The sequence below is a fragment of the Bos taurus genome, chromosome 23, assembly GCF_002263795.3.
Source record: "Bos taurus isolate L1 Dominette 01449 registration number 42190680 breed Hereford chromosome 23, ARS-UCD2.0, whole genome shotgun sequence".
Taxonomy (NCBI): domain Eukaryota; kingdom Metazoa; phylum Chordata; class Mammalia; order Artiodactyla; family Bovidae; genus Bos; species Bos taurus.
The window spans coordinates 32,967,401-32,983,854 of NC_037350.1; the positions used below are offsets into that span (position 1 = coordinate 32,967,401).

The 16,454-nt window shown below is 44.9% G+C and overlaps 1 protein-coding gene across 9 annotated transcripts in view; it reads left to right on the forward strand.

Moving 5' to 3' along the window:
• RIPOR2 (RHO family interacting cell polarization regulator 2) overlaps positions 1-16,454 on the forward strand; it is a 211,576-nt gene that overhangs the window by 180,641 nt on the left and 14,481 nt on the right. For 6 of the 9 annotated variants that reach the window (XM_005223781.5, XM_010818489.4, XM_024983687.2 and 3 more), the window contains 7 exon segments: positions 1,062-1,105; positions 2,306-2,431; positions 2,746-2,894; positions 4,713-4,842; positions 8,805-9,488; positions 13,057-13,238; positions 15,442-15,610. In XM_005223781.5, coding sequence (XP_005223838.1) covers positions 1,062-1,105; positions 2,306-2,431; positions 2,746-2,894; positions 4,713-4,842; positions 8,805-9,488; positions 13,057-13,238; positions 15,442-15,610 — 1,484 coding nt within the window. 9 annotated transcript variants of the gene reach the window in all.

Below are 16,454 nucleotides of genomic sequence, written 5' to 3' on the forward strand. Positions count from 1 at the left end.
GACTTGAAGGAGCATAGCATAATCCCAGGCCTGTTTTTACCTACCTACTGCCACGTGCCACAATGTGATAATCACAGTATCAGTGTGATGCAACTACAAGCAATTCCAAAAAAATTTTGCTTTAATAACATGAGCTGAGAAGCTCAAAAACATCTGTTCCAAGTAGCTTTCTCCCATTTGGATAAGTTCTTCCAATACAAAATTTCTGGTGATTTTGAAAAGGAGAAAAAAAAAAACCTTCAAAGGATTTTCACCTTTACTGTCCTTTATCCAGCAAGGATATCAGATCAGTTGTTTAGGTTTTTGTTTTGTTTTGTTTTGTTTTGTTTTTTAACCAGGCCTCCACTGTAATTGCACAGGTAGGTAAACAGGCAGTTGATGAATTCTGAATAGTCTGTAGAGGTTTTTAGAGAGTGCTTAGGATTTTATTGAAGTCGGCATATCCAGCCAATTTAGATTTATAAAAACAAGTTGATTGTGCTTTGCTTCAGAAGCACTAAAAATAAAAGACTAATCCTCCAGAAAACTATTAGTGAAAATTGGCTTCTTTAATTCTGCTCTTATTTCAGTAAATCTTTTTAAGAGGCTTGTTAATGTTCTACTGGTTAGTAGAAACGGGTCCTCAATGGAGTGATTCTGTGGATGGAGAGGTGTGAGGAAATGATAAGTTGCTGCCATCTACTGACAGAGAGTGGTAACAGCAGGTGCTTTTTGAGGCCTCCATGGACCTTCTCTATCTATCTCAACCCTGATATCACCCATGGGACTGGTGGAAAGCACATTCATCTATCTCACAGTCTCACGACTTAACGGGGCTCTTCATAGAAGAGACAGCCTTATCTGCCTGGCGAGCACCTCTCCCATCATCCCAGCAAGGAATGTCCTCTCTCACTGAGATAGATTGAATTCCCAACAATAGCTGTGCCCACAGAGGGTCCCCAGAAGATATTATATGAGTTTTCACAAAGGCCTGACACTTTGAGTTTTATAAATGTGCCAGTGAAGGTTTGTAAAGAAGAGAAATTGACTCTGTGTCTCTGATCCAAACTGCTTGCTTACAGGTCTTGCTGGCTTTGCTCGCCTCTGTCCTGGAGATCAATATGAAGTAAGTATGGTGTCAGACTGGGTGTTGGACTTGAGAGACAAGAGTCAGTTGTCATTATTTTGCCTCTTTAATTGTCTTTTTATTTGTATTTTTTTTTTAATTTTGAAAAATAAATTTGGGCCCATAAGAAAGTTTAGAGATTAGTATAAGACCTCTCATATATGGGTCATCTAGACACTGATTTTTAATATTATGCCACATTTGCTTTATTATGATTAATATTGCTGTTGTTATTTTTCTGAACCATTGTAGATCAATGCACAGATATCATGACCCTTCACCCGTAAATTATTTTCCTGAATATAGGAAGACATTCTCTCATATAAATGTTGTCCAGTTCTTGACATGAGCAGACTTAGCATTGATCCCTTAGCTCGTGTCGTTAGATATGAGATCTACAGTCATGTTTTTCCATGTCCCAATATTGTACTCGATAGCAGCTTTTTTCCTGACCCAAGATCCAATCCAGGATTATGACTTCTTGTAAGTATCAGGAGCGAAGAATAGTGAAATCTAGATCTTTCTTTATAAAAAGTATACTCCATAAAGTAAAAAACGCTTTTTATCTTTTTCCTTTTCAAAAGGGAACCTCCATAATTATTTCATCTAACCATCACCTCCAGAACCTTCTCTAATCGTTCATCTTGGTGGGAGGTTGGGGGAATGTATCTTCCTCTAACCAGTAAAGCTGTCTGACCAAGGGGAGTCTGCACACCCTCTCCCCAGAGTGTGTCAGGTTTCAAAATCCTTGTCCAGCTCCATCTCCCTTTCCCAGAAGGAGGATGTCTTATTTCTTGCCTCTGGCCGCTGAGTAGATTTTAGCTGTTGGCTCCTTGTCTCTCTGAAGGGGCTGGGGAGTGTGCAGAATTAATCCAGTCGTTGTTCTACTGAAGCAGAACTAAGGAGAGAAAGAGCTTGTTGACCTGAGTGAGCTGAAGGGCTTGATACAATAACCTTTAAGCCCTCCGCACCCGGTCCTAGAGAAGCAGAGCTTACTCCCTTTTGAAAGTCTTTCCCCGCGTTTCCTCTGCTCCACCCACCCCCACCCCGAGAATTTGGAAGAAGGGACAGTCAGGACAGGGCATGAGGATGCTGGAGAAGGGGAGGAGCGGTTTTTACCTGCCTTTCCCATCCTGGTGTTTGGAGGGGAGGCGGGTGAGGGCAGTGGAACCTGAGGACCCTTTGGCATCTTCTCCCCAGATTTTCATGAAGTATGGCCGACAGAGGTGGAAACTGAAAGGCAGGATAGAGGTAAACGGCAAACAGAGCTGGGACGGAGAAGAAATGGTGTTCCTGCCGCTGATAGTCGGGTTCATTTCCATCAAGGTACGGGGTCGGCACTGCTGTGTGCTGTCTTTGCTGCTGCCACAGCTGAATAGTCTGTCATGGAGACCTGTCCCTGAGACGTCTGCCTGCTGCCCCTGCACCCCCCAGACCGCTGTCTGTGCTTGTAGCACATCCCCAGACCCACCCTTTGTGTCAGAGCGGGCAGTGCAAATGTGAGACGGGCTTGGGAAACACCCACCCCCAGCTTCAGATATGATTCTGAAATGCCTGCGCCGGCCAAGAAAAACAAAGGAGAGGGGTGCCTTCCTCCAGCGCTGTCCTCTAAGGCCTTTCTCCCTTCCCTCTCTCACCAGGTCACAGAACTCAAAGGGCTGGCGACTCACCTCCTGGTCGGCAGCGTGACCTGTGAGACCAAAGAGCTGTTTGCAGCCCGACCTCAGGTGGTGGCTGTGGACATCAATGACCTTGGCACCATCAAACTCAACCTGGAAATCACCTGGTAGTAAGTTGCCCTTTTTTATATCATCACAATAAAAATACGTGTCACAGGCTCGTGCTGTTCCCAGGGTGGTGCGTGGACCATCAGAATCACCAAGGAGCTTGGCCTGAACGCCAACTCTCAGGCCCCACCCCAGGGCCCAGGAATCTCTTTAACAGGTTGCTCTGTGTTCACACATGTTAATATCACATCACTACTCTCCTCTTTGACTTTCTGTTTTTAAACATTTTATCCTGCCTCCGTCCCTCCTTCTCAATCCTTGAACGTATATAAAGAAATGTATCTCTCAAGTCAACTGATGTGAAGGAAAGAAACGGTTCAGTATGAGACAGTATGTCTGCAGAAAGATCCTAATGCTTGCTGTGGTGTCTTAATTGCTTAACCCTCTTTATCTCAGACATCATACAGTACTTTGGAAAGCTTTGGATATCCTTGGTCTCTCCACACTCTAAATGCTGAAATAGAATATTTCCAAAGGGCAAGAGAAATCTTTTGTCAAAGTAAGGAACTTAAAAGTGGTTTTCTGCTAAGAGGGGTTGGGGGGTGGCAGGGAGGCTCGAGAGAGGGGCCATATGTATACTTATGGCTGATACACGTTGTTGTATGGCCGAAAACAACACAACATTGTAAAGCAATTATCCTCCAGATAAAAAGTGGTTTTCTGAAGTCATCCCATGGGAAAGGTCTTGCTAAGTTATGAAACACTGGCTGCTCACAACAGTTGATCTTACACCCCTGTTACCAAGTAATGAGGGCCTGTCGAATATTAATGTCCGGGCCCCTTTACGATACAGAGGGTCAGACATGGAAGCAGCAAAGACGTGTAACCTTGTCACTGAAACAGTGTCCACATGATTTGCCTAGCCCGTCTCTCCTCATAATTGGTAACGACTGACATCTCAAATGCAAGCTCCTGCTGGATGAGCCCATGGCGGGATGACTAATGGCACCATTGTGAACAGACTGTTGTCCTCTCAGCCACGCAGCAGGCGCTGGGTGAACTGAAACGAACAGGAGTGTTTTCTTCAGAACCAAACAATAATCTATTACTCCCCTGTATCATTAAAGCATCTGTCCTTGCAAAACTCCAGGAATTTTTACAGACTTCTTCAACATCTTGTGTTATGCTAAGTCACTTCATTCGTGTCCAACTCTTTGGGACACTATGGACTGTAACCTTCCAGGCTCCTCTATCCCTGGGATTCTCCAGGCAAGAATACTGGAGTGGGTTGACGTGCCCTCCTCCAGGGGATCTTCCTGACCTAGAGATCAAACCCACATCTCCTGTGGCTCCTGCATCACAGGCAGATTCTTTATGTTTATGTCTCTAATATGAATGAAGAAGCAGATTTAACTGGTATCCAGGTGTGCACATAAATTTTGCTTAAAGCTGTGATGATAATCTGTGGTCCCTTGGGTGAGTCTAGACTTCTTTTTCTGCTCCACTTTTTTTAAATCATGGTTTGTTTGGTAACAGACCAATTCGGCCAAAACCAGCCCAGCTCTCCAGCTTCCCTGGTGGCTCAGTGGTAAAGAATCTGCCTGCCAACACAGGAGACACGGGTTCTATCCCTGGGTTGGGATAATTCCTGGAGAAGGGAAAGGCAGCCTACTCCAGTATTCTTGCCTGGACAGAGGAGCCTCGCCGGCTACAGTCCAAGGGGTCACAGAGTCAGACATGACTTAGTGACTGAACAAGCAACAAGCCCAGTTCCCACTGGCTGAGTTTACGTTAGTATAATGAGGTGCTTCCTTGGCCTGAGGTCCGGTGATGATGGGTGATTTTAACAAGCATGTTCATGGGGTCCTGTTGTTTTGCAGTCCGTTTGACGTGGAGGACATGACCCCATCCTCAGGCGCTGGGAACAAGGTGGCCGCCCTCCAGAGAAGAATGTCCATGTACAGCCAGGGTACCCCGGAAACGCCCACCTTCAAAGATCACTCCTTCTTTGTAAGTCCTGTGTGCTTTCTGGAAGACAGATGATGAACATGAGGCAGTGCTTGGAGCCAGCCTCTGAAATGCTTAACGTACAGTGTTAGGGAGTCTCTATAGTTCCTAATGCAGTCATCCCTCTGTATCCTCGGGGGTTCATTCTGGGAACTCCCCTTTGATAGCAAAATCTGAGGATGCTCCAGTCAGTCCTTGATATGAAATGGCAGTGTTTGCACATAACCTTCACATCCTCCCGTGTACGATAGATCATCTCTAGATTACCTGTGATACTTAATGTAATGCAAATGACACATAAATAGTTATGAATACAGTGTAAATGCTATGTAAATAGTTGCCAGCAAATTGGCAAATTGAAGTTTTTCTTTTTGGAACTTTCGGGAATTTCTCTTCCATGGATGCATAACCCTCGGATACAGAGGGGAGGGCCGACTGTGATGTCATCTTCAAGTTCACCCTAAGCCAGGGGTGACTAAGGGAAGCACATGCCTAGATGCCTGTGGCCACCGGCACCCAGGTGGTCAACCCGCTCTGTCCCTGCTCTGCTCCCCACCCCCACTTACCTGTTACTTTGATCAACGCATGTCAGCTTTTCCATCCATTCTCTGAGATCAGCCTTTTAAAGACGTAGATGTAAATAAGGGCCCCTTGTTTTAATCAGAAACGCTTGCTTAAGAGCTGACAGAAACATAGTAACCTGCTACTTTCCACTAACTCCCCATCTTGCTTTGACTTCTGAAGAGATGGTTGCATCCTTCACCAGACAAGCCAAGGCTGTCTGTCTTGAGTGCCTTGCAAGACTCTTTCTTTGCCAAGCTGCACCGCAGCCGCTCTTTCAGTGACCTGCCCTCCCTCAGGCTGAGACCCAAGGCCGTGCTAGAGTTTTATGTGAGTGTGGGTGGCCCGCTGGGGTGTGACGTGCTTGCCTTTGGGGGCTGGTGGCATGTATGCTTTGGCATGCCTCTTGTTTTATCTTCGCTCTCATGCTCACTGGCTAACGGTTACAGGTCTTCTGACCCCAGGGTGGGAAGTTTGGGCTTGCATGCACCTTTGTGAGAAAGGCCATCTGTCCTTCCCTTCCCATGATCTCTACTTTTGTGCTGTGAATTTTCTCCACTGTGGCAAAGATATCCATGGTAACAAGATTGTCATTTTAAAAAACACAGTTACACATGAAGTCAAAGAAGGTTCTCGTTCACAAGTTAAGCTAATGTATCACTAATATCAATCTTTACAGTTGTAGCCTTCAAAAACTGGCATTTGAGGAAGTCAGAAAGATTTAAACCAGTTTTCCTAGAGCTCTTTTATTGAAAGAGGTTCTTAGCCTTGGTGCGTTTTATACAGTCATAGTAAAAGAGACTCTAATTTTCAAAGATGTAATAAGTTGCCTACATGATATGTGTTGCCCTTTATGTTGCAGGAGAATACACATACACATATGTACATACATCCATGGAATGTTCTGCCCTTTACAGACATATAAAGTAATCTTTGAATGTCCAGAGAGGAAAGGGTTAAAAGTCTTCTGGTTAATAATAATAATAATAATAACCTCTTATTCAATGAATTCAAAAAAAACACACAGGTAAAATGGATGAGGCTAAACTCCAATAAAATTTAAAGCAGACACCAGCTGATAGAGTAACTACCAACCCCAAGTGTATATTCATGCTCATACAGTGCGAGTCAGAGGGCTGGGGAGTTGGCAGTGATTTTAGTCACATCATTTAAACAAGAGCAAGATTAGAAAAAATAATGTGATGGCTTCCTATAGCCTTTTGAACTTGATGAACACAGACTCCTCAGAGCAGCCAGTTCCCTTCTGGCCCAGCTCTCCAGGCCCACCTCCCATCTCTCCAGGCTTCATTCTCTGCCCAATGCCCCGCCTCCCCATGCACCCTCCCTCTCAGGATCTCCCGCAGACTGTTGTTCCTTCTAGAACACACTTCCTCCCCCTCCTTCCTTTCTTCTCTGTCTTCTAGGGCTGAGTTCCAGGTTGTCTCTCTCCCAGGCTGCAGCCGCCCCCTTGCTCCAGCGCCCACATCACCCGTCAGTTACAACATGCCAGCCCTCATGTGCCTGTTTGTAGGCTCGGCCCCTTGGCAGCTGGTACAGCCCCTTCGGCAGGCAGCTCAGTCTAACTCGACCTTTGCTGCTGAAGTCCAAGCAAATATGGGCTTGGGAATGTGAGGCTGCAGAGAAATGGCTGAAGTGGAGTTTGGAGTTTAAATAAGAATCGAGATCACCCAGGCCCCCTGACTCCTTACTAAGCCAGGGCCTCTGCCTCCCTCAGAGCTGCTGGCAGTGTGTGTTCTGAAGGCGAGTTGAGGCTGGGCCGGACAGCTCAGAGGACCAGGGGTTCTGTGAGATGCCCAGGGGACCCTATGGAGGAGGTGCCGGGAGCAGGACTCAGCCTTCTGCCATCTCTCCCCAGAAGCTTCCTCTTTCATATCTCCCTAGAGGCATAAAGCCTGTTTGCGGGGGATGAGAGGGGGGTACAGATAGACGAGGAAGGAAACTGAAATGAAGGAGCTGGCGGTAATAGGGGGAGCAGCGGCAGCCCCCCAACGGTCCCTGCAGCTCCCTCCACCCCCTCCCCATCCCGCCCCGCCCCCCAGACTCTGAGGAGCACTTTTCAGTAATCACTAATCCAGGAAAACATTCTCCGTTTTAGACACAAAGAAAGTGAGCCTGCAGAGGTCACTTGAGGGTCCCAGTGACACATCCTGAGGTTCCAACCAGACGAGAGTGGAGAGTTTGGGTTGAAACTGCAGGTGTTTGGACCAGGGACGCTGCTGGAGGAGAACAGGGAGCCGCTTTCTATCTGTTCCCCACTTCACTTGCTGCAATATTTTTGTTTCCTGGGTGTATTCCCAGCACTGTCGTGATCAATTGTTGTTGTTTTTAAATTTTTAAATTTTTTGTCAGCGCCACATGGCATGTGGGACCGTAGTTCCCCGACTGGGGATCAAACCTGTGCCTCTTGCTGTGGAAGCACAAAGTCCTAACCACTGCACCACCAGGAAAGTCCCTCACTGTTTTATATGAATTAAACTAGGTACTTGTATTTATTTAAACAATCAAATCTGGAATCCAAGAGAAAGTATTCATTTTGAAGGAGTCGATCTCAAATAACTAGAAAACTTTCCCCACTGAACAGTGTTTGGCACTTCAACACCATGCAGACCACAGTGTCAGGAAAGATGACTTGGAGATTGTTAATGCCTGCATAAATGAGTTATCTTGGTTACCTGGGTATTTCTGACCTCTGTCTTCTGAGTTCTGCTTCACGGATCACAGAGCTGGGGCTGTCCGGCAGAGCACCCGGGGCTTCCAGACACCCTGGGAGCTCTGGGGTTTGCAGCGCTGGGACACAGTTATTTAGTTCATCAGTCTTTTTCTTTTTATAGAAGCTCTGCAAACATATTTCTGGCCTTGAATTATTTGTGGCATGGTTACTGAATTAATAAAACATTTTCCAGGGCTTGGGATTTGTGGGTAGAGATTTTCAAAAAATAATTTATGAGAAATGAAGCAGAACAAAGCATCACATCTTTTGAATGAAATAGCATGAATGCTGGAAAGCCCTTTAAGATCAGTGCCAAAAAAAAAAAAAAGAACCGGTGGCGTTCTTAACTATGGCTGCCAGATATTGTGAGATCCTGGGATTTAGGAAACAAGCACCGTTGCCCTGCCTCCAACTTTTTCGTTTCAAAAATGTCAAACCTGAGACCAGTACAGTGAACTTTTACATAGATTCAACAATGGAAATAGAGTTTTTAAAGGCTTGTTTTGTTTTGCCATGCTTGCAGATACACACACACACACACACACACTCAACAAATACAATGTTAATATCGTGAAAGGTCTTATTTTAATTGTCTTACATTTTGTCTGGAAATGAACAAGGCCAAACACATCCCTTGTTTGCAAAATCATAATGATTTGCCTTTTATCTACAGTCAAATCTACCTGATGACATTTTTGAAAATGGGAAGGCAGCCGAGGAGAAAATGCCACTGTCCCTCAGCTTCAGCGACCTGCCCAACGGGGACTGCACCCTTGCCCCCGGCCCAGCCGACTCTCTCCCTGGCGCGTGCGCTGCAAATCCAGAAATCACCATCACCTCCACAGAGCTGCCCCCAGGCAGTCAGTCCTCCCAGAACGAGGGCTTAAAGGACTCCAGCTCGGCCTCTTGCAGCAGCTCCTCGAGAGAAGGCTCAGAGCCCCGGCCCCACCCCGAGGGAGAGACCCAGGGGCTGGGGAAGCCCGAGGGCTGCCCAGTGGCCACCGGTGCCAGGCCGGAGCGCCTGTTCCTGCAGAAGGGAGTTGCAGAGGCCCTTTTGCAAGAGGCCCTTCTGCAAGAGCCCTCTGAACTCAAGCCCGTGGAGCTGGACACTTTTGAAGGAAACATCACGAAGCAGCTGGTCAAGAGGCTCACCTCGGCAGAGGTGCCGGCAGCCACGGAGAGGCTGCTCTCGGAGGGCTCGATCAGTGCAGAGTCGGAAGGCTGTAGGTCTTTCCTGGATGGAAGCCTAGAGGACGCCTTTAATGGGCTTTTCCTTGCGTTAGAACCACACAAAGAGCAGTATAAAGAGTTTCAGGATCTGAACCAAGAAGTCATGCACCTGGATGATATTCTAAAAGTAAGTACCTTTTCAGGGAAATTGGATTAGTTTCCGAGACAATCTCTTAAGCCAACATTCTATTTAAAATAGCCTATCTTTTTTTTTTATCCTTCCCTATCACAGGATCAGTAGATAATCAATATGTAAATGACATTGATTTTTTAATACTAGTTGTTGTTTAGTTGCTGAGTCGTGTCTGACTCTTTGTAACCCCAAGGGCTGTAGAGTACCAGGCTCCTCTGTCCATGGGATTCTCTAGGCAAGAAAACTGGAGTGGGTTGCCATTTCCTTCTTCAGGGGATCTTCCTGACCCAGGGATCGAACCTGGGTCTCCTGCATCGCAGGCGGATTCTTTACCGACTGAACTACCAGGGAAGCCCCTAAACCACCACCAAATGGCATTTATTTTTTAATACTAGTTGTTATTTAGGTGCTAAGTCATATTTGACAGTTTTTGCAACCCCATGGACTGTAACTCCTCAGGCTCCTCTGTCTGTGGGATTTCCCAGGCAAGAATACTGGAGTGGGTTGCCATTTAATACTAGTAGCATATATTAATTTTTATTTTCCTGACAACGGATCAACTTTAGGAGAATGACTGGGAGTTAAATTAACAGCTCTAGAGAATATCTCGGAGAAGGCAATGGCACCCCACTCCAGTACTCTTGCCTGGAAAATCCCATGGACGGAGGAGCCTGGTAGGCTGCAGTCCATGGGGTCGCTGAGAGTCGGACACTACTGAGAGACTTCCCTTTCACTTTTCACTTTCATGCATTGGAGAAGGAAATGGCAACCCACTCCAATGTTCTTGCCTAGAGAATCCCAGGGACAGGGGAGCCTGGTGGGCTGCCGTATATGGGGTTGCACAGAGTCGGACACGACTGAAGCGACTTAGCAGCAGCAGCAGCAGCGGCAGAGAATATCTAGACTCCCTCAGCCCCAGAGTTCATCATTCAGATCCCAAATGTGAAATGAATGGTGGCCTTTTGAGCATCATATCTCATTGAGATAGTACTGGAGAGGGTCCCTCTTGGAATTTCCAGGAAGCAGGAAGGCCCTTCCCTGGTTGAAGACAGAGTTGGGCAGCCAGGATGTGAGGACCACGGGCATCTCTCCCTGCCCCGGGCACTACCTCCTAGAGGATTCCCTTCTCAGCAGTTGGCCCAAATCAGTGAAATAGAATCCCAGATTAATCACTCACAAATAATCTAGAAGCCAGAGGACCCTGACTCCACTATCGGTATCTTCCTCGCTCGTTCCCAATTAGACCACTCAGGATAGACATGGGAAGAGAGGATTCAGAAAGGTGATTTCCTCTTGGTCAGGAGAGCCTCATAATGAGGTCATTATTGCTACCCCAGAATGTATCTGCCTCCACTTGGTACATGAAATTTAATACAGATTAAATTTTTAAAAACATGGCACAGGAGGACAGAACTGGAACTTCTGTCCTAAAACCCGCTGCCAGCTCTTGTATCTTTGCTTTGCCACGCTGACGTCTAGTGCCATAAAGAAGAGAACTTGGATCCTTTCTCTTGAAAGAGCAGTTCTTTGGGGACCTGTTCTATAAGATTAGCTTGAAAATACAGTGCCAGGGGCAAGCGGAGAGTCAGCCCACAGAAGTCTGTTGCATCCCTCGATATGACGGTTTGAAAATGTGGCCTTCCCCATGGCATCTGGAACTACCTTCCCAAGGCTATTCTGACAGTTGCGGTCATGCTGACCTGGCTCTGGAGGGCATGTCTGCCCAGGGCAGAGGAGAATTCAGGCTCTGACTCTCCACGTCCTCTGTTGCTCATGACAGATTGATTCTGCTGTAGGTATAGCCTCTTAGCAGCAGGGAAGGGCACTCTGAATCTGCTTCCCATGAAACGTGACTCCAGAGCATCAGCTCAGGACTCTTGGATGGAGGCTGTTTGTCTAATATCCCAGTGAAAACTTCTCTGATCCCTTCAACAAGTTCTTATCTGCACAGTTGACCAGCTTTGCTTAGTGGGCAGAAGGGTGTTAAATGTGAAGAGCCAAGACACAATCCACCTAAAATAAATGCCCCAAAGAAAGCTAGAGGTGATGGCAGCCCCCATTTCCAGGCCTCTAGGGTGCTCAGTCCACCAGGAAGCACTGAGCAAGTCATCCATTAGTCTTCTAAAAACCTGGTGGCTGTCAGTTTCTTTCAAGATTTTTATTCCAAAATCTTGTTCCAAAACTGTCCTAAAATTCTTAACTTCCCCCCTTTCTTTCTTTTGATCGTATTTAAACACATCCATACTGTGCACCATCAGGTTCTGCGATCTAGCTTAGGAAAGAAGACCCTGGAAGTGGGCTGAGTTGGGAATGGCTCCTCCTCTCTCTCTGAGATGGAAAATGGCATTAGAGTCAAGGTCTGGGGCAAGTGGCTTTGTCTCCAGCCAGGATAAAAGCATCTGCTGGCAAAGCATTCTCTTTTTTTCCTCCTTCACACTCCTAGGATGCTAAACACCTTGAGGATCAGAAACTAAATGGTGCTGCCTCTTGGACGGAGATCACTGAGGGCGAATGAAACAACTGATTTAAAAGACTCAGACTCCTGCCAGGCCCTTCCGACCCCGTGTAACGAAGTCAGCAGGGAGTGCCACCTAACTGGATGGAGGACATTTAGCTCCTTTTACTTGCAGGATTTGTCCTGTTCGATCCCTCCCAACATCCTTTTGACTATTTGGAAGAACTTCTCCCCATCTCTGTGCCCAAGGCAATGGGCATTACCCTGTTTGTAATGTTTCTGTTTAATGTCCAGAAATACAGAATTCTCCAGGCCATAGAATGGATTTGCTCACATAATTCCAGGGCCCAGACAGGGAAGAGATGGAAGTTGTTCCTTCAAGACAAAGTTGTAAAGGAAGCATGGCTACTCCTTGTCATGCTCGTGCCGTTTATTTTCTCCTCGATGCTCAAAGGAAAATTACATGCTGTGAATGTAAAATTAGTATTTAAATCTACTTAGAGAGTGTGCATTAGTGAATCTGAGTAATTTTCTGTTTCTGGGATTTGTTTTGTGAATCCTTTAGGACAGGTGCCCTAGTTAGCTCGCCCTGTCTCAGGGCACGGACTACGTTGCCACTTGGAGTTAAGAGATTGGTTAGTAGTTAGCATTGACCCTTTAGATTTGGCTGCCAGTTGAATTTTATTTGGGGTTGAGCACTATTAAGAGAGAGAATAGCCATTCTGTTTCCCAAGACTTTCTGATTGTAATATTTTTAAAACTTTTGATTATAAATATTTCAAACAGGAATAGAAAGAATCAAATAATGGATCCCAATGTGGCCATCAGCACACTTCCACAATGCTCAATTCGTGGCCAAACTTGTCTTCCTCTACTTGCTTCCTTCCCTCTGGATTGTTTTGGAACAAATCCCAAATACTGTGTCACTTTATCCACGGTTGTACTTTTTTAGAAGAAGATTTTTAAATGAATTTTTTTAATGCCAACAAAAAAATAAAAATAAAAGCTTGAAAAAAAAGAAAGTGTCGCATCTCCCATTGGGTGTCTTGGTTGTGTTTCTCCTTCCGAATATGTTGATATTCTCCTTGGTACCTTCTGCCTTTGCAGTGCAAGCCAGCAGTAAGCCGAAGCAGGTCTTCCAGTTTAAGTCTTACTGTTGAAAGTGCTTTAGAAAGCTTTGATTTCCTGAACACCTCTGATTTTGACGAGGAGGAGGATGGTGATGAGGTTTGTAATGTTGGAGGAGGTGCTGACTCAGTATTTTCAGACACTGAGACTGAGAAAAATAGGTAAGTCTTGAAGTCAGCATCTGCTTCTATTTGTACTGTTATTGCTGGTACAGCAGTTCTTTATTGCTACCAGATAGGACCTGATACACATCTTCAGGAAGATAAAACTCTCTATCTGAATTGGTTTACAGATCCTTTTCACTGTCCTGTATAAAATGAAATTTTCTTTTTTATAAATTTTCTTTTTTGTACAACTATGTGTACACTTATTAAGTATGGATGTGTACATATCCATCTTGTAGGTTTCAGTGTGTACAGCTTGGGCCCAGTGTAATGAATTTCAAATTAACTCCACATACTATGTTTCTGGAGACTGACCATCTTACTGGATGGTCAGTCTTGACCTGGTTCTCCTTGATTTGCATCTTATTCCTAATGTCTTCATTTTGTTGGACCTTGCTTTTCCAATCCCTTATCTGTCTATTCCTTTTGGCTATTGGATCTTTGCAGTTGATTAAGCTCATCAGTGCCTGTGTTAAAGCCAGGCTTAAAACCCACTGCACATATTTTCCTTAGAATGTAGAAAGGGATGACTAATAACTGATATCTGCCAGTGGATCTACAGGCCTCTGGGTGGAGAATGTGGCCTTCTCTAGGATGGAGATGAATCAGGGCAGTGGGAAGGGAGGATAAAGATGAAATATTATCACTTTCTTCCTGGGCTTTGTTGTACCAAACCACATGCTTAGAGCTAGAGCCTGGGGTCCATTCTGTAAGCACAGTGAACATAGCTCCATCAATTTGCTGGAAAAAAAAAAAATGCAAAAACATTTTCCCAAAGGAAAAGGTGGATTTCCATCCATATTTTCTTTTGACATGTTATATGCACAGGTTTTCAAATTACAACAAGCTATGACTGTTCAACCTTCACAAACCTCTCTGAGTGGTGTTAATATTTTGAAGTTGTGTTATTCCTGGAGGGTTTCTTCTGCCCAAATGAAACCAGGAAAAGAAAAAGGGAGAAATAGAATTTATCCCTTGAGCAAACTGGGAGTATAACAAAGAGGATTTATGAAATGAATGTCATGTTTAAGTTATCTTTCTGCATTCTACACTGAGATTTTCTAACTTAATTGCATTTGTGAAATGCTTCTTAAATCAAACCTCTTCTTGTATACTTGTTAGCTGAAGCTATTACATAATAGATCAAGGTTTTTCTTAATATAAGCATTTTAAGAACAAAAATATCATAGCCTTCGTAAATTCTACAGAACATTCCTATTAAAGATGTCTAATTTGATCAGTCTTACTGTGTGTTATCAGATGTTTAGGGTAAATGTGTGTGTGTGTGTGTGTGTGTGTGTGTGTGTGTTTTAAATGCGGATTGACTACAAGCTGAATGTTTTCCTCTTGGAAACCCAGTGTGAATCAGAGTAAAGCATTCAATGCTTTTAAACTCTGGTGCATGATCTTTTTAAATTATGGAGACTAGGGCCCATGAAACTAGAACCCCAAAATCACCTAGCTGTGTGAACTAGGATGCTGAGGTTAACATTCTCTGCTGGCCATTCCTTCCGTGGGTGAAATGAGACTCTTCTCTCCCTCTCTCCCCACTGCACAGATTCATTTTAAGAATAAAATTAGATAATAAATGCAACACACTTATCTTTAAATGTAAGTGCCCATCATGATACAACTTTAGCTATTTCAGCAGTGTTAACACAAAGCTTGCAAGGCAGAACAAAGTGATGCAAATGCCCCTTTTTGCGAACATCATGTTTTCTTCCCAGTGGCTTTGCTTTCTCTTTTTCTTCAAGTGGCAGTTGATTCAAGGCCAGGAAAGAGCCTTGACGGATTATTTTAATGGTATTGCTCTTGGGAAACCACAAATACAGAGGACAGTTTTATCCAAGAAATTTGGCAAATCACCCCATCAACAGAGCACAAATATGCCCCCAAATGAGGTCGCATTTCAGAAGACTTCTTGGTGAGACGACTGTATGAATAGTTCATTGTGCTTGAGAAGCAAACAGAGAACTCTGGAAGCAATCTATTTGTAGGATCTTTTTAATATTAGGCAAATTGGTGACCAGGCTTAGTGATAAAGTAGTATTTGAAGGGTATCTCGATTTTTTGAGGTAGGAAATGCAAGACTTTTCAGTGGGTGCTGTGGGGGCCTGACACAAGCCATGTTGAGTTTTGACCTGTGGTCTCCGTGCAGAAAGAAACAGCTAACGTTTCGCTCCCCTTCCTGCTTCAACAGTTACAGATCGGTTCACCCAGAAGCCAGGGGGCATCTCAGCGAAGCCCTGACTGAGGACACGGGAGTTGGGACTAGTGTGGCAGGAAGCCCTCTCCCGCTGACCACGGGGAATGAAAGCCTGGACCTCACCATCATCAGGCACCTCCAGTACTGCACCCAGCTCGTCCAGGTAGGACTGGCGACTGAACCAGGTTTTTAGAGTCCAGGTTGTTGATGCACCAAGAATGTGTGCTTCCTTTTTTTTCAGTTTTCCCAGGAAAAGGAGAATTCAGGAATGTGAGAATAATCATCTACGGCCAAACCTCCCTGAACGTGCCCTATCTCATCTGCTTTGATTTGAACTCAAAAACTAAATTGCACGGCCATCTTCCTTCAACCCTGGGTGTCCTGGTTAAGACTATACACTTCCACTGCAGAGGGCGTGAATTCCATCCTGGACGTGGAACTAAGATCCCACATGCCACATAGCATGGCCAAAAAAATAAAATAAATTTTTAGAAATTAAAAAAAAAGTCTAGATCTTCAGACCTTAACAGGTAGTAAGTGACATGTAGTGGGCTCTCACTTTCAAATTATTTGATAATAGGTGAGAGTAATGTGATTTTTTTATTTTAATTATTTGGTCACACTTCACAGCATATGGGATCTTAGTTCCCTGACCGGGGATGGAACTCATGCCCCCTGCAGTGGAAGCGAGGAGTATTAACCACTGAACCACCAGGGAAGTCCTATGATTTTTTAAAAACAGGAATTTGCATTCTGCCATCTACGAATAGACTTTGAAAGCCAGTATTACTGAACTTATGTTAACATAAACCCAACACATTAGTTAGTTTTCCATCACTTGGATAGCTAAAGGCAAAATGCTACAGAACATAATCACAGTTTCCCAGATTGTGAATAAGTACTAATTAGCAATGGCAACCCACTCCAATACTCTTGCCTGGAGAACCCCATGGACAGAGGAGCCTGGTAGGCTGCAGTCCATGGGTTCGCTAAGGGTCAGACACGAC